Raw genomic sequence first — 24,051 nt, forward strand, 5'->3', positions numbered from 1 at the left:
GTGATTTATGGTTCAAGGGTGAGAAACTTTTTACAGATGCCATACAACTCACTGGGCTACAGATTTGAGATCTTTATGACGTGAAACGGAGGTGCTCATATGGCTTTTGTCCACAGGGATCACCAGCTAACCTTCCTTGTCATGTGTTACCCTGTGCTGGGTGGCAGACAAAACTGTATTGTGGTAGCCAATTTTATAGGGAACCCATGTAAATGCTGATGGTTTCATCATGTATATATATATATATATATAATGTATGTATATATATATATATATATATGTATATATATATATATATATATATATATATAATGTATATATATATGTATATATATATATATATATATATATATATGTATATATATATATATGTATATATATATATATATACGTATATATATATACGTATATATATATATATATATATATATATATATAATATTCCACAAGTAAATTGGTATCAGGTGATATTATCATGATTGGGTATTAAGGGGGTATCCTCGAAAGGCAAGGATGGTTCACCACTTTGTGAAACACATGATTGTATAACGGATATATAATTAAAACCACTCTCTGTAGCAGTTGACAAAAGATTGCACTCTGTTTTTATTGATTTAGACAACATCCCAACATTTTGGGAATCATGGTTGTATCATCTGGAAATAGTCATTTTAAATTCACTAGTTGTAGCTGCCCCTAGCAACATTTTACCATGACATTTAAAGATATGAAACAGGAACTGCAGTTTCATCCTTGATTAAATTTCATTGTTTTATTAATTTTTTTTCAGAAGGTAAAGGTTAATGCAACAGCAACAAAAATGAAAAAAATCTTCTAAATTTTTTATATTTGCATTCCCATAACAAAGTCATACCGTGATTATATTGGTCCTCAGTGAGTAGTAAACATTTTACAACATTGCTAGAACCAAAAAACAAGATATTTCATTTCATACATCATATGGTGAATATACTTTTTCTGTCCTCAGTGAGTATTCATAAATGTTTACAACATTACAAAGAAAATAAAAAATAAAAACAATTTCCGAACAAAATTGCACTCTGATCATATTGGTCCTCATTGGGTTGTCATAAATGTTCATAAAATTGCAACAACAAAAAAAAACTTTCATAAAGCACATTTTCATAGAGTGATTATATATTGCCATCAGTGAGTACTTATAAATGTTTACCACAATACGAAAAAAAAATTAATTTTCATAACAAAGTCATACCTTGATTATACTGGTCCTCAGTGAGTAGTAAACAGTTTCACAACGTTGCTAAAACAAAAACCAAAAAACAAGATATTTCATTTCATACATCATATGGTGAATATACCGTATCGGTCCTCAGTGAGTAGTCATAAATGTTTACAATATGGCAAAAAAAAAAGAATTTGCATTTGGCTAGTAAAGTATTTAATGCAGTGATTCTATTTGCAGTGAGTAGTTATACATGTTTAAAAGACTGCAAATTAAAAAAAAGATATTTAATTTCATAACAAAGCTGTACACTGATTATACTGGTCCTCAGTGAGTGTTCATAAATGTTTACAACATTACAAAGAAAATAAAAAATAATTTCCTAACAAAACTGTAGTCTGATCATATTGGTCCTCATTGGGTTGTCATAAATGTTCATAAAATTGCAACAACAAAAAAAAAAAAAACATTTCATCAAGCACATTTTCATAGAGTGATTGTATTTGCCATCAGTGAGTACTTATAAATGTTTACTACAATACGAAAAAAAAATTCCATTTTCATAACAAAGTCATACAGTGATTTCACTGGGCATCAGTAAGTAGTTATAAATGTTTGCAACATTTCAAAAGAAAAAAAACATTTCATAAAGCCTAACACTTATTTTACTGGTCCTCAGTGATTGGTCATAAATGTTCACAAAATTGCTAATAAAAAACTGCTCTACAGTAAAGAGTCAAAACAAAACCTTTTCGTTTTAGAATATTTGTAACAGTCATATCATTCTTATGTTCGACCTGTTTAACAAATTGTGCTGTTGTTTTGTTATCAGTATTGTTCAAGATGACAATATGGTAACAGCCTTTTTAACATGTCAAAATTGACTGTTTTGAATTCCTAGTTCACATATGCCTCTACTTTATCGAGAAGCTCAGATGCCTTGCTCAGTGCCAACATTTCATTCTCTGATTTGAACTGTCCGTTTGGAATATGGGGAAATAGATGGCAGTTGGGATACTGAGTCTTTTTGCCGTCTACTCCCAGAGTCTTCAGATTTTCCACAATTTGAGGTAGAACTCTCAGTTGGACGTTATAAAGGGAAACTCGTACAGCTAGGGCTGAAATGGAGCTGCTGTTGGGATGTTGACCATTTCTTTTATACTCAGCAGCTATGAGAGCCTTTTCCACTACTTGATGGACTTTGAACAGACACCACTCTGTGCTGCCCCCACCTGTGTCTTTGTAAGCTGCATTGAGATCACAACGAGCCTGCCTACACCAGCGCTGGGCCTCTTCTCTGTTCGGCCTCGGGACATTTTCATTATGGTCCCAAAAGTTGTAGGACTGGTGGGCTCTAGAGAATCTCTCTCGACCATTTCTGTGTCGCCTGGCCTCCTGATTCCACTGATCATAGAAGTCTCTGAAATTTGAGTTTCCCCTTGAAGAGGACGAACCTGCAGTCCTGCCATTGCCTTTGTTGAGCTCATTAATTCGATTCTGCAAGTATTGGCATACCTCAGTGGCAAGTGATTGGCAGTCAAGGTTTTTGTCAGGATGCCATCTCAGGTACATTCGTTTGATAGCTTTATTCCTCTCCTCTTGAGGAAGGGTCCAGATCTCTGCCAAACACTTGTCAATTTCTCTTTTAGCTTCTTCAATAGACGTCGGTAAGGATCCTGTAGATGAGGAACTTGTAGATGAGGAACTTGTAGTTGATGACTGGGAAGAATGTGGCCCAGCTCCTGCTAGTGGCTCCAGCTCCATGCAAGATGCTTCAGCAGATGTGCAAGTCCTCCCTCTTGTTTTCTTTTGTCGTTTAATCTGATACAGGTCAAGACAACTGACTTCAATTGGCTCATCCCCTCCAATATCTATTTTGTACCGCTGTGAATATGGTCCAGAGTGCCCAGTCAATTCTTCAACAATAACTGCATAAATGTACTTGTTGTTAGTGCTGTAGCCAACGTATTCCCCCTCTTCAAAGTTGTTGAGCAAGTTCATGTCTAAGAAATCGTGCCATTCCTCTGGAATATCTGTTCCAGGTGCTGATTGTTGACTGACGCTATCAGTTTCAGCACTGTCACGGATACCATTGTTAGCCAGAGTTTTCTTAACCCCTTGCAGGTTATTACACGTGAGAAGTTTACCGAGAACCTGGAGGTGAATTGGTGCAATTCTGTTTCCCAGGAGAGCATTAATCTCCTTTGTCAATGTTATATTGATGTCAGTTATCACCTGTAGAGAGATCTCATTGTTGTGTTTTAAGTAAAAGATGCAACCTTGTTGCCCTCCTTTGACAAACACATCGGTTTCGGTGGCAGTTTTGTGTAGTGGCTCTTTTCCCAGCCAAAGCTTTGTTTCCAGACTTTTGCAGCAAACAATTTGAATACTGCCAAAAGTCTTCCTGCACATCTCAGAAGCTTCTTCTTGTGTTATTTTTCCCTGTGACTGCTGTCTGATAAGACAAATTAATCCATGTCTAAATGCTCCTGAGGACAGATGTGTGTCAAACCATCTACGAAATTCACAGTTAGTTTCAAGCTCACAAAGCTGCATGTGTAATTCCACTACTTTCTCCTCAGTAAACTGACACAACATTTTAGGCTGAAATTTCTGAGGCAGCAATTTCACCAACCGATGATGCTCATAGATGTCAGGGCCCAAATGACATTTACTGAGTTTCTCAAGCAACAGGAACTTATTTTCCAGTGCGTCTTCCAACCTTTTGATCTCAAATGTTGTGTCATTGTAGTAGAGTGTGCATGATGGGTATAATTTACCATCTTTTGCAGGAAGATACAAAGTCTTTACATCCTCAACATGGGAACGATTTTCTTGAGATTCGATTAACTGAAAAAATTGCTGAACAGCACGTTTTACAGTTTGCAGTTGGTTTGGGTTTAGTTGTGGTTTATCACAGGAATCAGCATAAACTTCTGCCAGAACATTACAATACTGCACTGCAGTAGGTTTGTCCTTCACACCAATTTTCTTGAAGAAGACTGCGAACATGACATCCTGGGGAGAAATGCTGTACAAATACGGCCTGAACTCGCGATCATAGGGGAGTGTAAGACACACATCATCAGGCCTCACAAGTTCTTTGTCTTTTTCAACCAACACAACAGGAAGATCAGATAGTGGTCGGCCTTCAGAGCTGTTTGCTTGCAAGTAGGCATACGAACTTCGAAACACATTGGCACGGGTTTCGATCAACTGGTCAGTTTCACAGGGTGACTGACAGATGTTGCTCATGTTACTGGTTACAAAGTTTGAAGGTGGTTGTTCATGAGCTCCTGCATTTTTCATCATAGTCATGAGCCTCTGTGACTTGTAAACTGGCAGATGTATGATTGGCATTGAAGACCAGATCAGTTCTTGATGCCTTGCATCGCTTTCGATCAAAGATCCTCTGATTTTTACAGCAGTACCCTCAGCAGCAAATGGTTGGTGATAGTTGCACAGTTCTTTTCTAATGTTCACAGGGAAAATGAACTTGATGTCAGCTATGCTCTCCAGCAACCTTTCCTCTTTGTTATTGTGGTTGTTCACTATAGCCAATGCTGTTTTGAAAATCAATGATGATTTCTCTCTCAACTCTTTATACTGACAGTTTCCTTTAGCCTCTGATTCTAACTGGTGTGCAAAATTTATTATGTCATCTTTTGACACAACATGCTTCATTCCAAGTTCTTGAAGTAGTTGTTTTGGTTGGTCTGTTGTTTGTACAGTTTCTCCACACAACTCAGTCCAAAATATCACAGGCACAAATCTCTCTTGGGGCAACATTTTTTTGTACAACTTAACACTGTCATCAAAGTAGTATGACGCTGTCTCCAATCTGCCTTGAGAACTGCGAATCAGTTTGACTGTCTTCAGAGAGGAGATGATTTTGTCCTTATACTGACAATAATTGTCAGTGTATTGTAATGACAGTAACAACTTGAGGCATTGAAGCAGCTGGCTCTCTGTGAGTGTGTGTACAATGGGAAGAATGAACTTCACGAAATACTCCAAATCCGTCAGGATTTGGATCTTCACCATTTGTGACAGAGTGCAGTTCTCTGGATTGTTCTGGAGAAAAATGCCATTGCTGTTGGGCAGACTGAACAAGTCTGAATTTGTCATTGAGCATGTAGTGTTGAGAATAAATACCTCTTTAGGTCCATCAATTCTCACTCGGTTACCATGTATTGTTTCAAATAATGGTAAGGATTTGAGCTTTCTCTGATAGTCTTGTTTGTCTTCGGACTTGGATACTCCATCCTGCAGGAAACGCTGAAGCTCTTTCATCTCATCAGTGGAAAGCTGGGAAAACTCTGAGTGTTTAATGTTGTAGACCTGGTCCAACACAGAGCTTTTATCATTCACATCCATAAGTTCAGGGTGTAGAAGTGAATGAACATGCTGTCGGTCTCCATGTATCTCAGAGAAGAATACACTGTCAAGCTTCATGAAACCGAGTTTGAAAAGGATGCCTGATAGGTCTTTTTCTGACGAGAAGTGAATAACATTTGGCATCTCCTTCATTGTTGTCAGGAAGTGTTTGTTGTTCAACCTTGGACACACAACAGGTAAAAAGCAGCAGTCACTGAAGAGCTGCCTCACATCTCTCAATGTCAGACTTTGTACATCATCACTGGACGTTGCAGGATTAATCTGACTTGTCAAGAACTTCCAAAGTAATTTCAACCATTTCAAAGTTGTCTCGTTTTTGATATGAAGACCATTGTCCGGATCAACTTCACAGATCTGAAGAAGACGCTCAACTGCAGGCTTCAGATATTTCTCTGCAGAGGGAACTGTTAAACCTTTGACAAGATTGAACGTTTGCAGAACACGAGTGTGGACTTGATTGGTTCGATAATCTGCAAACTGGTCCTCGTAGCCAACGAATAGACTCTCGAATGCTGATATCAGCTTGGGAGTTTTGGAGTTAAACACTCCCAGAACATTGTCTCTTGTTAGAAGAAGTGGGAGTCCATTGAGCAAACTGGAATTGTCCTTGGTGACCTTTTTCAAGCCTCTTTCAAAGTCCTTTAAGCAAAAACTCAAGAGCTTTGAGCATCTTGTTTCATCTCTGATCAGAGTGGCAGTTATAGGTAGGGGTAAATCCTTATCTGTTTTTGTTGGGTCATTGAGGGGCTTTTCTCTCAGGAAAGTCTGAACAGTTGAAGGATTCACATCTTTTACTGCCACGCCAGCAGATGTGAAACTATTCCAAACTTTTTGCATTTTAATGGAAAAAGGAACCAATGTCATTCCAAGTTCTTCCAAAATTGGAACAATCTCGTCACTTTCTGGGTGTGTCAGGTAAGGTGCCTCAGTTGATTTAGTTTCTCTGACGTTACACCAGTCAAAAGCGTACTCCTTAAACTCACGGTCTGCAATGAAACGTGTTGAACTCCTCAACACTGGTATTACATTGAGGCCTCTTCCTTTGATTGATCTGTATACCTCATGTATCATTTCATGCCAATCCTGACCAACATCTTTGGACACAGTTGGCCAAAAACACAAGTAGGAGCTACTTAAGTATGACTCTATCTGTGCAGAAGAGACTTTCTTATCTGACATGCAACTGCTGATGTAATGAAGGAGATCTGCATAGAGTGGAGCAATGACATTCTGTTTCAGAGATTCATTCCAGTTAGATTTTAAACTTTGACCATCTTCTTTCCAAAGGCTTCTTCTGGCAGAATCTACCTCAAAGTTTGCATTGACATGCACTGGCAGTCCAGTTTTCCCTGGCAAAGGAAGTGAACAAAAGGCTTCTCCAATGAAATCTGTGTGGCTGGATGATGCTTGACCCTTTGAGCTAACACGTGCTGCTATTGCTACTTGGGGAAGTTTGGCTGATAGTCTTATTTCTCCTTCCCCACTGTTTTTGAATGAGCCAAACTGTTCTGCAATGATCCATTTTCTTTGTGTTTTATCTGAGGTTGAAATCACAGTTCCATAAATGGCCTTTTGTGGCGTTACTGGTCTGTGAGACTGCAGTGCATTTTGTTGAAGTTTTACAAAAGCATCTTTTCTTTCTCTGCTTGTTTGTGGTATATTTTTTTCAACCATGAAGATGGTTTCAAGTTTTCCTGAATGTTCATTGATCTCATGGACTTCTATTTTGCAGATGTTTTTTAGAAACATAATTAGTCCTTCAGGATCTTCAGAAAGGGCAGAGCAGAGACTTTTCATGTCATTGTCAGTGACTTCCTGCTTTGATATCTTAGAGCTGTTTGCCATGGTACCCATCCTTAGAGGTAACCTGAACATGGTGCCCTCTTTAAGAGTAAATTTGTCAGGAAGAAAGGATTTGTAGACATCCATGTACATGTTCTTGAAAGTGTCAGCTAGTTCATAGCCAATGCCAGCTGGTGCTTTGTCTGAATGACTTTCAATGTATTTCTGATTTGGATCAGAGATGCAGAGTAATTTATCTCCAGTGAGGATTGAGGGGCAGTCAGTGAGATGGTAAACAGAGTTGAATCCCACTCCGTATTTTCCTATTTTTCCTTGAGAGTTGTGCTTTCCTCCTTCTCCCAGCTGCTGAATGCCAGTAAGGTCAGCATCAGAAAACACTTTGTTGTTGAACACACACAGTGCTGGACCCTGCAGATGGTTCCATTTCTTCCCAAATGTTTTTTCTTTGCCATGCTGTCGTTTGTCCCAAACAAAGTGAATTTCGGTTGCCTCTGCGTCATCAGCATTTTGGATAAGCTCTTTAAGGATATCCTTCTTTGCTGGATAGGCTGAAATGATGTTTTTAATTCGAACAGTTAGTTGTTCCTGCTGTTCAAACTGAAAAGCAAATGGTGAAATGTTCTCCACTACATGGTTTTGCAGAGTATGATGTCTGGTAGTTTTGATTCCAAAATGGCGAGCCATAACACGTGGGATATTCTCATGGCATAATGTGATACCTGAAGCAACTGGCATCCATGCACTGTCATTGTAGAACATCTCACTGGCAGGTTGTAAAACACCCTGTGCATTGGGTATAAGACAGTCACCCGTTGTTTTCTCTTTGGCCTCATAAATCCCTGTGTTTAAAATTGTGAGGCAAATTGACAGATCACTCTTTGGCAGGGGCTTTTTGCCATGTCGAGAGCGCAATTCCTGGAGCACAGTTTGAAACTGAAGGACTGTGAAATATTTTTTAACACCTACACTTTCCCAGAGCTTCCTGAAAGCAGCGAAAGCAGGTGGAAGCACATAGAGATAGGGTTTTGCTTCAAATTGGCCAGTTTCAGCTATATGGTTCACATTTACAAATGTGCCGCCAACAAGAACGAATGGGAATGAATTTGCCCTCTCTGAAATAAAATTGGAATTCCCACCATAACTGAGCCACTGATCCAGAAACCTATAGCATTCATATGCTATTTTGAGAAGCATGGGTCCGTCAATGGTTTGAGATTGCCTGCATGCTTCTTGCAGCTGCTGAAGTACTGTCTCAGGCTTCGGACTGTCATTAACTCCCAAAAATTGTAGGACTGGATCAGTGTCGTGTATTTCCACACTAGTATGATCCAGCACTGGTTGTGTCATGTTAACAAGTAGGGAGCATTTGTCACTGAAGATATCAGTGGGCCTTTCAAGTGTTAGTTTTCTTTCCTTTTTTGTATCTCCAGGGGAAAATGCTGGAAGAAGTTTAGTTGTCCTGAGTGTTTTCCAGTGGAGAGAGTCTTTGTCATTCATGTGATCCTTCATGAGTTCAAGAAGGCACTTCAAACGGCCATATGCTTTCTTTTTGTCAGTGCTCCAGGTTTTGGTGATTGTGCCTGCCTTCTCTGTGATGTCTTTCAATGGGAGATGATCATTTGCCATTCCAAGTTCCAACAAACGCTGAATCCTTTTTGGTGAGCAAAAGTCATTTTTTGTACCACCAAGCAAGCGCCCTTCTTCTGGTTCAAAAAGACAGGCCACTTTCCCTGATGGATTCACAAGTTTCTTGATGTACTGGAGCTGTCCGCCTTTTGTGGGGATGCATGGATAGCAGACTAGTAGTTTATCAATTTCTTTGATGTTGAGGTCAATAGCATGCAGCACAAGAGTATCTCTACTCTTAGGATCCATGGTACCAAGGTTGTTAAACACTGCTTCTTGGTAAAACCTCTCCCAGTTCCATGTTCTGTTCTGTAAAACCTTTTCTAGGCCAGCCTGTTTGAAGCTATTTCTCAACCACAGTGGAAGAGGGACATAATGGTTGGGTGCTTTTGCATATTTCTTGCACACCTGCATTGCAAGTGTACTGATGTCTTTATTCTCTTCAATGCTCTCGTGTAGAAATATGGCATTGTCCATTGAGCACCAATGTTCTCCATCACTAAAGATCTCTGGACTAATGGAGTGCTGGGCAATGACGGAATAAAATGCATCCACCAAAGGCTTGAACGTTTCACTCACTTTCTCTCTATCTGGCCAGAAGGTGTGATAGTTGTAATTTTCCAGTTGGTTGTTTTCAGACATTTCCTTTAGTACTGACAGCACAGTAACATATGCTTTCACTACGGGATCCTGAAGAAGGGCTTTGTTCCAGTCATGTTTCACTCCACTCTCCCAAAGACCTTTTCGGTTGCTCGTCACAGCAAATGTTCCATTCACATTGACTGGAAGACCTGTGTGAATTGAAAGAGGGAGGAAGCAAAATGCCTGTCCAACAAGATCTGTTTGTAATGAGGCCAGTTTCCCTGTTTTTGGATCATTTTTGAAAGGTACAGCAATCCCCCCGATGGGCAAAGAGAAACTGGCTTGCTTGTTTTCTTGAAGGGCCATTTCCAAAGAATGTTGTGTCCCAAAGCAGTTGTACAGGAGCCAGGACTGGACTTCAGTAACATCAGATTGCTGGCTGGTTATTTGTACAATATTTACTGTGCAGCAGTCGATGATGTCTTTGCATTTTCCATTAAGTTTCATCAATGATTTCTCAGCTTGACGCTGCTTTGACACATTGGTTTCATCATGAATCCTCATTGTGCTCAGAGTGGTTTTGGAGACAGTGAAAACTGTTTCTATTTCGTCTTCTCTTGGCGGAGTTGATGCATCCTTTGAGATACTTTGTAGAGATAATGCATTGATGTTCTTCAGAAACAGCAGGTGAGTTTGTGAATTCTCAGTAAAGTGCTGTTGAAAAGTGACAATAGTGTGTTCATGATACACCTTCTTGCTGATTTCTGACTTGAGAGCCTCTTTTTCAGTTCGGAAAGGTAGTTTGATGAGAGTGCCTGGATAGGGTTTGGGGGGACTTTGTTTGGTGAAGTTACAATCAAAAATGCGTTCATATGGTCCAAACTGACCAGGAAAACAATGAAAAAGTCTTTGTTGAGCGAGATTCAGCTTGATTCCAGGATTTGTTTTATGTTTGATATGCTTTTTGAGGTGAGTTACATTTGGATCAAGAATGAGAAGACTATTGCCACTGAGGATAGAAGGAATATCTGTTACATGATACACAGTATTGAATCCAAGTCCAAACTTTCCAATTTTCTCCACCTTGTTTTCTTTCGAAGCAGCGCCAACTCTGACAATATTTGCCCAATCCTCAGCTGTGAACTGCTCATTATTAAATGCCCAAAGACAAGGTCCCTGACAAAGGTTCATGTCAGGGTCAATGAGACTTTCAGGGGCATCTTTGTGCACTCTGAAATCCACCAAGAATTTACAGGCTTCTGCCCCAGCATCCTCTGCATTTTGTATGAGCTCTTTGAAGATGTCACTTTCTTCATCATATTCTTTAAGAATGTTTTTAATCCTCGTTGTTATCGGTTCAGATTGACCACACTGTTCGATTCCCACTAACTCTGGATCGAGGATGTAGGTACTGAGAAATCGGATGTTCAACCATTCAGCTGCTGCTTTTGGGATTTCCTCATGGACAACATGGACTTCCTCTTGGCTGTACATCAGCTCATTCAGCCCATTTTTGCTTACATCACAGAAGACTGCTGTTGACAGTGGTTTAAGGGTATATTGTTCACCCTCCATTAGGACTGGCACCGGGATGTCTTCCTGAACTGTCTTCTTCTCTTTCCACAGCCAGTTAAGAATTTCGATTGACGCTTTTATCTCAGAGGAACTTGCAAATGGCTGTCGCCTTTCTTCAATGGTTTGCTGAAGAGAATGCAGAATGCCAACGATTTCTTCATCTGAAAGTGATGTTTTCAGGCCGAACTTCTGGAGCAACCTCTTGTATGGCAGAAATTCATCTGGCACCTTCCCAATGTAAGCGCTCAGATCGAGATTAGGGGGGTAATCTAGAACCAGATCCTGTGGTGATACAAACTGGTTGTGACTCCACAACCAGCTAGTGTCCTTGTTCATGACTTTTGCATATGCAGAGATGTTGTTCTGCATGTGTTCGTAAATGCTACGCAACTTCCTCTTAAAATCCACATTAGTGTCAGGATCGGCCATGTTCTCTGCTTCTGATTTCAAGACTAACAAATTTTCTATCACTTTTTCAGCTGGGGGTAGGCGTTTGAGACCAAGTTTGCTGGTAACTCTGTCACTGAAATGTCCCACCAGAGGCATGACATGCCCAACAATGTCCTCATACATAGAATGCCTTATTTCATCTGGACAGAAGAAACAACTTTCCTGAGATTCTTCATTGCAGTGTTTTTTGTCATCAAAGGACTTAGCACATGGGACCCATTTTAGCATTTTCAGGCAATCAAGCTGATCATCAGAAAATTTTGACAGTAGATCATTAGTATCCAACATTTTCAAGAGCACCTGAGCCCTTTCGAGAGCCTCAGATTGAGAGTCAGCATCCAGTTGGTCAATCAGTGTGGCAGCATGCAATAAGTGCTCAGGTGACACATCCACTTCTTTATTTAGCAGTCCAAGATCTGTTAGACTTTTAAGCATCTCCGATGTTTCAGTGTATACAGGTGGAGGGAAGAAATCTGACTCAAAAATGACTTTGAAATTATGAATTGTTGGATCAAAAAAACGCGAGGTCTTTTTCAGCTCTCCATTGACTTCAATGAAGCTCAAGTCCTTACATTTGCATTTTAAGGTCTGGTTTTGAGAGAAAAGGACAGCACCATGCTGTAAAATCCAAGTCATGATTTTCTCAGTGTTTTCTTTTTTGCAAACTTCCCTCTCAATACAGTCAATGAGGAGAGTGGCTGCTTCAGCTGTGTTCAAGAGTTTAACTTTGAGCAGCTGTAACAGTCTGCGATCAGCCTCAGTTGCACACTGCACAACTGAATCAGGCATAGGGAACTCTGTTGGTACCGTTAGACCAGAAATCAGGAGCACAGCCTGCTTTGATTGAGCTGCGACACATGAGCCTTTCATGGTTTGAAACAGAGGCAACTTTGAGAGAAAATCTTTCTCACTGGCTGAAAGAGAATCCAGACGAGAGAGATAATCTTTCAGTTCTTCTCTTGCCCTGTGAGAGGCAGTCTTGAGTTCTCTGATGAGATCCTGAGAATCTAAATTCACAAAGACTTTCATGACACTCCTTGGAGATGGGCAAAGCACATAAGAGTCTAAGTCTTCGTGCTTGAGCCACTCATTGCCTCTCACCACTGTGCCACCTACTTTGTTCACCAACTGAGCTATTTGTTCTGGCAAGTCAATCTGTTTGCTTTTCTGAAAAATGAGAGTTGTGTTCTGCTGTAGTCTTGCTAGTGATACAGGCTGACTGCCAGACAGGGGACTGACTGGTATTAATGGCATTCCAGTAAATTTACTTAACTCTTTGAAGTGAGTATTGAGAAATTTCCAGAATTCTTGGAGCCAGTCCAAAGGTGGAAGTTGACTGTTGCCGACGTCCCAGGTAACAAGCCCCGTCCCCATCTGCTTCCAGTCCTGTGGCAAATACCTCCTCGCATATTCAGCCACCTGGTCTGCATCAATGTTTATGACATTGAATAGATCTAGAAAACATTCATGAAAATATATACATAAATATAGTGTATATGTAGTGTGAAAACATGAAAATTTTAATTCCTGTATTCTATGAAGTGACTTACTTTTTCTGGCCAGTTCTTTCAGATGGGTACTGCAGGCTAGACTGAGATCATCTGGGATGAAGAGGTGTTGGCAGCACGGTAGCAAGACTCTGCACAAAGGATAAAATTGTTAATTGGGCATGCAAAAAAAAATCTGCATATAATTTTAGTCTACATTAAGTGACCAAAAATAGATGGTCTTTTTAAAATCTAAATCCAGTCAAACGGGGCTAAAATAACAGCAACTGTCAAATAATATACTAAAGCAAATAAGCGTGAGTTGATCGGTACTAATGATCCTAAGAATGGATTTGGACAACAACTACCAACATGTTAACTTAATAAAATGAAATTGCTTTAACTGTGCCTCCATATATAAGCAGATTGGAAATGGGCCAAACTAAAATCCCAAAGCACATGTCAAATAAATTTCTCTAAAAGATGGTTTCTGTCATTTAAGGTTGTTTGTTTTGTTTTTGGTCGTAAGTTTGGTTTTAATAAGTTATTCAATGCTATAAGATGGGAGTGAAATATCATTATTGAAAGTTGAACCCATCACTACTGTGCAGACTCCAAATGGCTCCAAATGACAGCACTAGAATAATATGGTAAAGTTCATATCCGGGAGATTCTGGCTTGTACAGTGGCAGGAAGTGGATATGCATCATCCATCTTTATATATGTCAATGCGTGACACTATGTCGATATTGTGTTTGGAGACTGTTTCACTGCCCCCAAGTGGCAAAAAAATCCATTAATTAAGGTTGATGTTCGAAGCTGAAATTGAACAATATTAATAATTTACATCATAAGCTAGATAATACACATTAGTAACCGCAGCTACAACATAAACATCAGTACAAAATATCCTCCTCAACTCAAGGGCTTCTTGCACAAGGATTGTAGATTATTTAGGCAAGGGCAAGTTAAAGAAGTTGTTTACAGCCTACAGCTGGCTAGAAACTTCAGCATTCACCACATTGTTTGGTCCACATTTGGCTCAATAATCAGTAGTGACTATACAGTAGGAATACTGATGGTAAAATCAGTAAAAAACAATTATTTGGCTTTATTTACAATAGAACATGCACCTTTATTTTTATCTGGAGAATAAGGCCAAAAATGAAAACCCTACCTTGGAAATTCATGGCTGTCGATTAGTGCAGTGTCCTCGTCTCTGTCTGTGAAAGACCTGAAAGAGCCGTTGTTTAGTGGAAGCAGCTGAAGACCCTCGAGATCTCTGTATTTTCCATCACTCAAAATGTACTCCAAAAGACAGAGCTTGTCGTCTTTGGGGATGATGTGTGTGCCAATCCTGTGGAGAATGTCTCTTACAAAAGTTGGAGTCACATATTTTAGGGTATTGAGGTGTGGATAGGCCTCATGTATAGCTCTTGCAACACTGCCTGGTAAAGTGACAAGGTTTTCTCCACAGGAAACCAAAGTCCTTTTGATGGCGGCCAATGTATCTGGGCTTGTTGGACCATTACAGGGGAACACAGCTTCTGACGGAGTGACAAACATTTTTTCATCCTTGGCAAGAGAAAGGACAGCCACATTCTGTCTGAATAAGTGTCGGAGAACATCCAGAGCAACCGCATACCATTTGTCTTTGTGTTTTATCTGGCTGATATCTGGCCACAGATCGTACACAGACAGGGCAGGCAGAATAGATTCTTGGGCAAGTTTAATGGCATCTTGAATGATCATGAGGTATGCCTGTGGGAGCACCTCCTTCATCAGCAATTCGTTCCAGACAGCATGTTCATCATGTTTCTGGTCTTCCTCTTGCCACTTGATGTGTCTTCTGTTGTCTGTGAGGCCAAAGCATGCGTTGACATAAACTGGGAGTCCTGTCTTGTTGGATTCATTGTTTGGGAGGGGGAGAAAGCAGCTCAGTCTACTTTCCTGAGAGTCTCTCTTCTCACCACAAGGAAATGCCAAATCAACTTGAGGGAAAAACTTCAAATTGTTTGCGAGTGAATCAAGTTTTTCTATCTTGCCTTCTTTCATGGTGCACGTTGTCACAAGCCACTTTGTTTCTTTGTGGTCTTCTGAGGTGAGGGTTATTGATTTGAACCTTGTTGAACCCTCAACGACTGACTCATCTTCTGACTCCAACACGACATCTGTGTGGACTGAGGATTTCACTTCAAGTCTGGTGTTAACGGTGCCATGTACGCTGACATGTATCAAGGACACAGAAGTCACATTTTTCAGGAACAGGAGGCTTAAGTCTGCATCAGCAATGAAGCTTTCAAAAAGATCAACCACCCTATTAGAGTCATAGAGATTGTTTGAAATATCTGATGCCTTGTTGCGCAAGGGGAATCTAAAAATTGTCCCATCAAACTGCTGATCCTCTTTAATGACTTTTGACCATTCTTGTCTGCTCACAAGTGAAAATATATCTCGAAAGGGTTGGAACTGATTGTGCATCGTCATCAGAGCGTCTTGGTGTTCTGGATCATCCAAAAACCATCGAAAGCCTCCCTCTCTTTTTCCAAATATTTTTTCTTGGGGGTCCATGAGACCAAGGGACCCTGAACTGAATATACATGGCACATCTGTGAATAAAGTGAAACAGATATTGTCCCATTAATTTACTACACAGATTTACTACAGGCTACTTAAACTGAGACTGTTCTATGCATGTGTGGTAAATGTACATAGTTTCACCTGTTATGTGGTAAACAGAGTTGAAGCCAATTCCAAACCTCCCGACTTTGTTTGGGTCATCACGCTTGACACTCCTCCCTGCACTCTGAATTCCTTCCCAGTCGTCATCAGTGAATGCTGCATTGTTGTAGGCATAGAGGGCAGGACCTTTGCATAAACAAACAAACAAAAAAAGAGTACCAAAGAATCAGTGAAGTATATTCTAGAGACTAGAGTTAAGCAATTGGAAGAATATATCTGCTATCGGGTCCATCTCCTGTTTGCATTTTTAGGAGATTTCTTTGGGCAATTTACATCATTTTTATTTTGCTAGTTCAATGCTTTTGAAGATTGAGTGAGAGCCGCTTGTCAGCAACAGACTCTTTCAGCAAGTTACCACAGTACCAGACAGGCCAGCAATGGCCGAGAGGGGGAGTGTGGACAAACGGCATGTAAAGCCAAAAATCCAACCTCCATTTTTTTAATCCCTAAAGTTTCAAAAATAAACTTTTGAGCTCTCCTCCAATTCGGCCCTGCCTCTCTCCCCCAGAGCTCCATGGCGCACAGCAAGTGTCTGTCAGCAAACAGAGGCTCTATATCTCTGCTCCACCCAGTATTTTCAAATATACTGTATCTCTGTGAATTAAGGGTTATTCCAACCGAAGTTGGTGATTGTTGGGACACTAATCAGAATGGTTTTATTGAGTTTTATTGTTTCTATCATCTACCAATAAAGTGTGTTTAACAATGAGTTACCAAGGTAATAAAGTTAATTTTGGGTCCAGTGAAAGACAGAAATTTGATTCAGGTGTATGATTGTATTTTTCCGTTAAATAAGGAAAATAAAAATGGGGGCTGTTTGGAAATTCCTGAGGATAAATGATTAGCATATCAGACTGCCACCTTATCAACTGATGATGAGAACCAAGATAAGAATATTTTGTGATCTACTGTCATGCCGAAACTTCGGCAAAAACTTTCCGCACAGGCCAACCACCCTGGTCTTTGACAGGAAACTAACAAGAAAACAAGCAGAAAAAACAATCTCTCAAAAGAAGGGCAGCCGAATAACAAACTCTGGGTGCTTTTCCAAAAAAAAGAAAAAAAAGAAATGCAAGTGAAGAAAGTAAAAAGACACGCTGGCATAATAAAAAGTACCTTGTGTTATCGGTCTACATCACATTTGCTCTTACTACCTATTTTATGATCTATTTTTGTTGAAAATTACATTATGAAAAACCACAGAACAATGATAATCTCTGAATATCCCGCATACCTTGGTATTCTCTCAGTTCATCAGTCCACAGGCTCTCAGTCCCGTAGCTTCTCTCATCATGGATGAAAACCACTTCTGTGGCTTGAGCGTCATCTGCATTTTGAATCAGCTCCTGTTGACAAACAAAAATGACAACCATTAACAGAGCGTAGCAGACCAAAGCTAACATTCAAGGATTTCCATTCTGCACTGCAATCACTGTGCCAACCTTCAAAGTTATAGTTAAAGCTCCAGCATACCCTTAGTCCACCCCCACAGGAAATATTAATTATGTTGCCTAACCTTCAAAATTTGTCCACCATCTGGATATCGACGTAAAATATCTTTCAGGTAATCAATGAAGGGCGGTGCTGTTGCCCCAAAAGACGTTCTGAAAAAGAAAACAAGGGTTAAAGCTCAAAATCAACACAAGGTGACTCATCAAGAAGCAATTCAAGGGGGAAGAGCTGGGATTAGAGTCAGGTTCTTGTATTTGACTTATATATTTAGCCATAAAATTTAAGTGCTTTACTTGAAAGCATATGAAACCTGTTGTTTCCTCGTTGGCCCATAAAAATGACTCGGAGCTATCAGAGCTATAATGTTCACAAGTATATTGTATGTGACTTTGCTCTCTTATACACAAGAAATATTACACTTATAAAAGCTGACTTGCTTGAATATACATTTTGACTCTTACAGTGTCAGGTGATAACTAGTTACAAATAGTTAATTAGTTAAAAGGTGCAATATTCAAGAATTTTAGTTTAAAACATTTTAAATTAAACATAATAAACAAATTAACAAAAGTCAACATATTAAAAGACGTGGTAAATAACAAGTTGCTGCTTTTTAATACTATGATTCAACAGCTTTTACAGAGTGTCTCTAGGTTCACAGGTTAATGTGGCATAGACTCAACAATAATATTCTGTAAAATATGATGTATAGCGCTTCAGAAGGCCAAATATTAATAACCAGAATAGAATTCACAGTTGAATTTTTTTTTGTAAGTTTCATAAGTTCATAAGAAATCACTGCCAGTAAGTCAAATATTGCTTCAGTGCACAACTCAGGTCAAAATACCACCTCCCTCAATTGCCCTCAAAATAAAAGAAGAACAACAGCTGGTCTGCCTCTTCCTGTCATCACTTAGCACATTAGTACAAATAGACAGAGATGAAACTCACCGAGTCTTTTTCTTCGTACTCATCCTGCCTGGGATGGATGCTGTAAGAGAGTGAAAAGTGTTGTCACAAAATCACTGCAGAACAAACTTCTACTTTAACCCACGTCAAACTCAAAGGAAATCAGTGTAGCCGCTGGCAATAATTGTGAGGCTACACAGAGCTGTGAGGCCTGAGCACATCACATATGATAAAATACCTTATAAATACATTAGTGCAGCTGAACATTTGTTTTAATGCTATAAAATGTATAGATCTACATAATCAAACATTATTGCATAGTGTATGTACTGTACTGTGCTGACCGCGATTTTAATGGTCCAAGACTCAAACTTTAACTGTAAGTTCAAAATGTTTTCATCAATGTTTTCATCAATAAATTCATAATACTTAATTAAATGTATATATTACCAGACCACAGATGCACAGGTGCAAATTGTTTTGTAGTCTTTTATTACAGAGACACTAGAAGAAAATTAAGTAAGAGAACTTCGAGCCTGATTTAACCAGATAACTTTGCTGAGTCACACTTCTGTACTGTAGAGGAAATGAGGAACTGCTGCTTGCTAGGCTTCTGGACTCTTCTGAAACCTGCTCTAGTGCATACTCAATTATCCAGTTTTATGAATTGCCTGGTTCATTGAAGTAGTAACATACTTTTCTCCAGAATACAGCTAACACACAAGAAGGTGCAGGACAGTCAGAACAATCAATTAACTTTTTCTTAACTTCATAGCTTGATTAAGATGTTTAACATTCAGCCTTGAATTTGATTTTGCCACCTCACCTGTGCCTTTCATACTGAGTGTCTAACCGACTTCTCTGATACTGTAATAGTATTAGAGCAGTGTAATTGTTGGTTCAAGTTCCTGGAACCCAAACCTGGACGAAACTGAGGCTGGCAACACGCCTGTATCTATTGTTTGGGGCAGAGCAACGTCAACTACCCAAGCAGGAAAAACTCAAACTGAGAATGTTGTCCATCTACTTTGGAAATAAACACATGCCTGCAAACTTTGGCAAGATATCATCCAAGATTTATCTTGGAGGGGATACTACCCAAGATAAATCTTGGATAATATCCATGTGTAACTCTGAACTTTTTGTGCAAGCGTCAACACAAAATATATGAAGTATTTTTGCAATCTCATTTTATTTGTTGCAAAGTTTTACGTTCATAAATGTTAATTGACTGAGGCAAAACCTCACTTCCAGGAAATTGAGCTATATGTTAAGACAATAACTTCAGAAAACATCTAAAATGTATTTATTTACATTGAACCCTGGCATGTTTGATCTTATTTTTTATTTATCCTTGTTTATCCTTTATTTGTTTGCTTGTACAATTGGTTATATTTCTCTTTAACTGTTTTTTTTTCGATGATTATTTGTATCATTTGTATAAAAAATAAAAATAAATACAAAACCTGAAATGGATGAATGAATAACATTTAAAATGAGTAGTGTAAGAAATGTAAAAAAAAAGAACATGTGAGAAGTAAGATTAAAGAACAAATTAACTTTTTTAAACGTCGTGGATTCATTTCGTAAATTCTTAGACATTGAAAGAATAAATGTTCCTTATATTGTTATCCATCCTATAAATACCTACTTAACATACTGCATGTTAATTGCTCAGAGATGCTGATGAAGACAATAATTAATATTAATACATTTAAAAGGATCAAAACAACAATTAAACAGTAGTAAAATCACATTACCTCAGTCATGTTCGTGGAGAAGTCGCATCAGTCCCAGACAAACTAAAGGATGTTACACCAGGTGTGCTGTTTATAAAGGCTGCTGACGGTCCAACCCCAACACCGCACGTCGTTACTGCGGATAACTTTCGGTTTCCGCCGAATTCAAGTGCCAGTTTGTACTAAACGAAACTTAGGGAAGCAGCGACATTACAGCGCATCAAGCATCGTTTGTTCTTCTGCCTCCAGTGAAACGAAACTGATTTATCGGGGTCATCTCCGTGGATCTGACCTCAGATGGCCCCGTATTATCATCATCATGTGCACACATCGGTATAATAAAGGCAGTTGACTGATTCATTCATTTGTTGACAACAACAACTAACAACAAGTTAGTTAACTGTTAACTAACACGGCATATTGTATCACTACTACAGTGAAAAAAACAAGTAATGCTTATTAATTAAATAAAAAAATCACTAAAAGAGCGACAGATGTGTTTGATCACCTGTGTAACAGTTACCACCTGTCACGACTGTGTGTGAGATATGCAGTGGCGAACTTAGCTAGGGAGCCCTCCACATCTGTTCTTTTAACACAAAAAAGTAGGAGGGGCCACCCCAAAGGCACCTGTCAGTACTTGCTCTAAATAAAGAGTGAATAGAGACTGTGCATGAAGTGTGAGTGAGATTGCAATTACAAAATTAACAATTACAATATAACAATAGCAATTGCAAAACAATGTATGCAAACAGACATACAACAGTAGTATACAAAGTGTGTATGAGAGGAAGGGATTGAGATGGGGGTAAAGTGAGGGTTTGCAAAGATTAATTATGTTTTTGTGTGTCTGTTTGTGTGTGTGTGTGTGTGTGTGTCTGTGTGAGAGTGTGAGAGAGAGTGTGTGAATGAGAAAAAAAGAGAGAGAGAGAGTGAATGAGATTGCAATTATGAAATTACAATATAACAATAACTACAAATTACTGTGCAATGTATTGCAAAAAAATTACAAAACAATGTATGCTCAACTATGGTAGTAATATGGTGTGCGAGAGGAAGGGGATGGAGATGGGGAGAGAGTGAGTGTTTGCAAAGATGAATTATTTTTGTGAGTGAGTGAGTGAGTGAGTGAGTTAGTGGATGAAAGAGAGAGAGACAGGGAGTGTGTGTGTGTGTGTGTGTGTGTGTGTGTGTGTGTGTGTGTGTGTGTGTGTGTGAACTGCCTTTTTGTCTTTCTCTGTTGCACCTCAGGCCAGCTCATTTCCACCTCCATCTTCTCTGCTATTTCCCTGGCATCTGTTTTTGCAGAGTTAAAACCATGCTCTCGAAATTCCTCCAGATAGTCTGACACTGCCATGATCTCTCTCCTTACAGCCTCAATTGACACACTGGGGCTCTGCAAGATTTTACTGACTCTGTTAATGTGGTACAACACATTGTACCAAACAAAGGTACTCAACATGAATGGCCATTTCTTCATTTCCTTCCTGATGCTTCCACTGCTGGAGGCACATTCCGGATCCTTCCTCTCACTGGCATACTCCTCCAGAGCTGTCAATGCGTCAACAATTTCAGGAAGCTGGTAGTGCACAGCCTTCACAGCGTCCACCCGATACTCCCATCGTATTGTGGACAAGGTCTTGGCTGAGAAATCTTTTACGTGTTTTTGAAGAATTGTCCAGCGATGAACAGAGCCACTAAACAAATTATAAAGTCTTTGCAATGTCCCAAAGTACCCTAGAGAAATTGTAGACGACTTGGCAGCATCCCCAACCACCAGGTTTAAGGTGTGACTGCCACATGGAACACACAGTGCTTTGGGGTTGAGTTCTAGGACTCTCGCCTGGACCCCCTGCCTTTTCCCTTGCATATTGCTGCCGTTATCATAGGATTGGCCACGGCAGTCAGACAGATCCAAGCCCAGTGTTTCCAGGTGTCCTAGAAACAGGTCAAGAAGACCTTTGCCAGTGGTGTCCTCTGCCACAAGAAATCCCACAAAGTGCTCATGGATGGACACTCCCTTTGTGAGCTCACAGTTCACAATTTGCAACACCACTGACAGCTGCTCATCGTGGCTGACATCAGGAGTGCAGTCCATGATGACAGCATAGTATTTTGCCCTCCTCACTCGCTCTACTATTGCATCAGTGGTGCACTGTCCGACAAGGCCTATTAATTCATTTTGAATATGCTTACTAAGGTATGTATCTGCAAGCTGTTTCTATTTAATCCTCCTCAGATGCTCCTTCATGACAGGGTCAAATTGGGCCATCAATTCAACTTGCCCCAGGACCTCTGGTGTTGCTTAAGGTGAGCCTGAAGATTTTTCCAATTATTAAAACCATTGGAACACAGCTATGTACTTCCATCCCCCAAAAGCCGACAACAAAAGCATAGAACAGAATCCTTTGATTTACTGATTTACGTCTTGATTTTTAGGAAAGCCTGTCTCTATCTGAACAGGTCCTTTCTGAACAATTGCGCATCTCTCTCTGTCATTGAGATCTTTTGGCCACAGTGCCGGGTCATCTTCCAGTAGGTCAACATCACTGCATGCCGACCACTTCAACACCAAGCTCAGCTTCGGCGACACTCAGACTGTGTGGGTGAGGACGGGCTACCTGGGCTTCCTGAGGTGCATGGAGCTGACTGACGCCAGTGGAGGTGAGAATGGACTAAAGATATTTCTACCTCATCACCTCAAGACTTTATTTCTTTATCTTATCAGATATAAACTGTAATTCTGTGTGTATGTGTCTGTGTCAAAGCGCTATGACACCCTCTATGTGGTTAGCTCTCTTGATGAGACTCTGGAGCTGAGAGGAATGAGGTATCACCCAATCGACATCGAGACCTCTGTTATCCGTTCTAACGAGCATATCTGAATGGTGAGAGATCAACATTAATTGTAGCTCACTACTTTTAACACTGTTCTGTTTGAATTATTCATTATGATGTCAGATGTTCATCCATTTTGGAGTGGAAATACGAAAGAAACGTGGATGCAAAACTTCACCACAAAATGGAGAGAAATTCCAAGAGAAATAAGATGAACACAAACCTCATGTCTGTTTCTCCCTGTGATTTCTCACCTCAACAAATGATGTTTTAAAGGGCATTCTGGTTTTGTTGAAGAGAGTTTTGTATGTATGATAACCCAGGACACCCGATAGCAGTCCAGCAGGTGGTTAAGGTATAATCCTACACTGTGCCATTTACATAATTTACTTTGTCAGTCTTCAAAATTATGAATGTTAGTTTCCTTACATGTGTGCCATAGAACAGGACAGACGCCAGTACCCCAACTCTAGTTCCACGTTCGTGGAGCCTCCTGTGCTGTCGCAGATCGTATGTTTTTCTCCAGATGTCGTCCGTCAATCCTGGTTTTTATGTTTCGGATCATGTTCAAAGAAGCACACAGCAGTGTTTAAGGAGGGCCGTTAGCGTTATTTGTTGTTCATTCCAGCAGTAGTGCTTTAGTTTGTAGTGTCAGTAACAAGAAACTTTAGAAATAACGTTGTGGTTTGACTCAATCTCGTTCTTTTCTAAATATAAAATGTGTAATATAGTTATTGTTTTACCTGAAATGCATATTAGTGAAGCGAAAGACTTAAATGAGAGCAGACAGTAAGTGCCGATCATTTGAGGTCGTGAGGTGGCGAGGAATATTACCATTGCTTCCTGTCAGCAACGTGCCAAATGTTATGAATTAAGCCTTAAGTGTTTTTTCAGACGCCTCTTCCTATCCCAGCTCCTGTTTGACTTAATTTTGTGAAGTTTCTCAGCTGTTGGATGGGGAGGGAATATGCAGAGGGAGGTTAGGTTTGGTAAATCCTGCTCTTGTTGCACCCAAAGTCTTGATCTAAGATGAATATACTTGATCCTAACATCAGCCATTACAAACTCACACTTACTCCATAAATATTTTTAATAATGTCTGTCTCTAGTGTCACTTGTGTTGAATGTGTGTTTTAGCAAAAGACTGGAAGAAGTAGTCAATATGGGTTCGATGCAGAATGTCAAAGCCTCATCTCGAGTGCCAAAAGGTTGAATGAGAGTTGAAAAACGTTAGTTGCATGTAACG

General features: G+C 39.7%; 1 protein-coding gene across 1 annotated transcript; it reads right to left on the reverse strand.

Moving 5' to 3' along the window:
• Positions 1-757: 757 nt before the first annotated feature.
• LOC141002353 (sacsin-like) lies at positions 758-18,294 on the reverse strand. Its single transcript, XM_073473656.1, has 7 exons — positions 18,271-18,294; positions 17,384-17,471; positions 17,102-17,213; positions 15,847-15,993; positions 14,303-15,734; positions 13,189-13,277; positions 758-13,092 (listed from the first exon to the last, which is right to left on the reverse strand). The coding sequence occupies exons 1-7, from the start codon at positions 18,291-18,293 to the stop codon at positions 2,102-2,104; spliced, it is 12,882 nt and encodes a 4,293-aa protein (XP_073329757.1). The 5' UTR covers position 18,294; the 3' UTR covers positions 758-2,101.
• Positions 18,295-24,051: the final 5,757 nt, after the last annotated feature.

Source organism: Pagrus major, chromosome 9 (genome assembly GCF_040436345.1).
Source record: "Pagrus major chromosome 9, Pma_NU_1.0".
Taxonomy (NCBI): Eukaryota; Metazoa; Chordata; class Actinopteri; order Spariformes; family Sparidae; genus Pagrus; species Pagrus major.

Excerpts from the sequence above, each read along its gene's own strand:
- LOC141002353 (XM_073473656.1), bottom strand. The coding sequence starts at position 18,293 with ATGAGTACGAAGAAAAAGACTCG. Across the intron at positions 17,472-18,270 it reads AGTACGAAGAAAAAGACTCG|AACGTCTTTTGGGGCAACAG; the intron begins GTGAGTTTCATC and ends TTTCTTTTTCAG. Across the intron at positions 15,735-15,846 it reads CTCTGTTTACCACATAACAG|ATGTGCCATGTATATTCAGT; the intron begins GTGAAACTATGT and ends CTTTATTCACAG.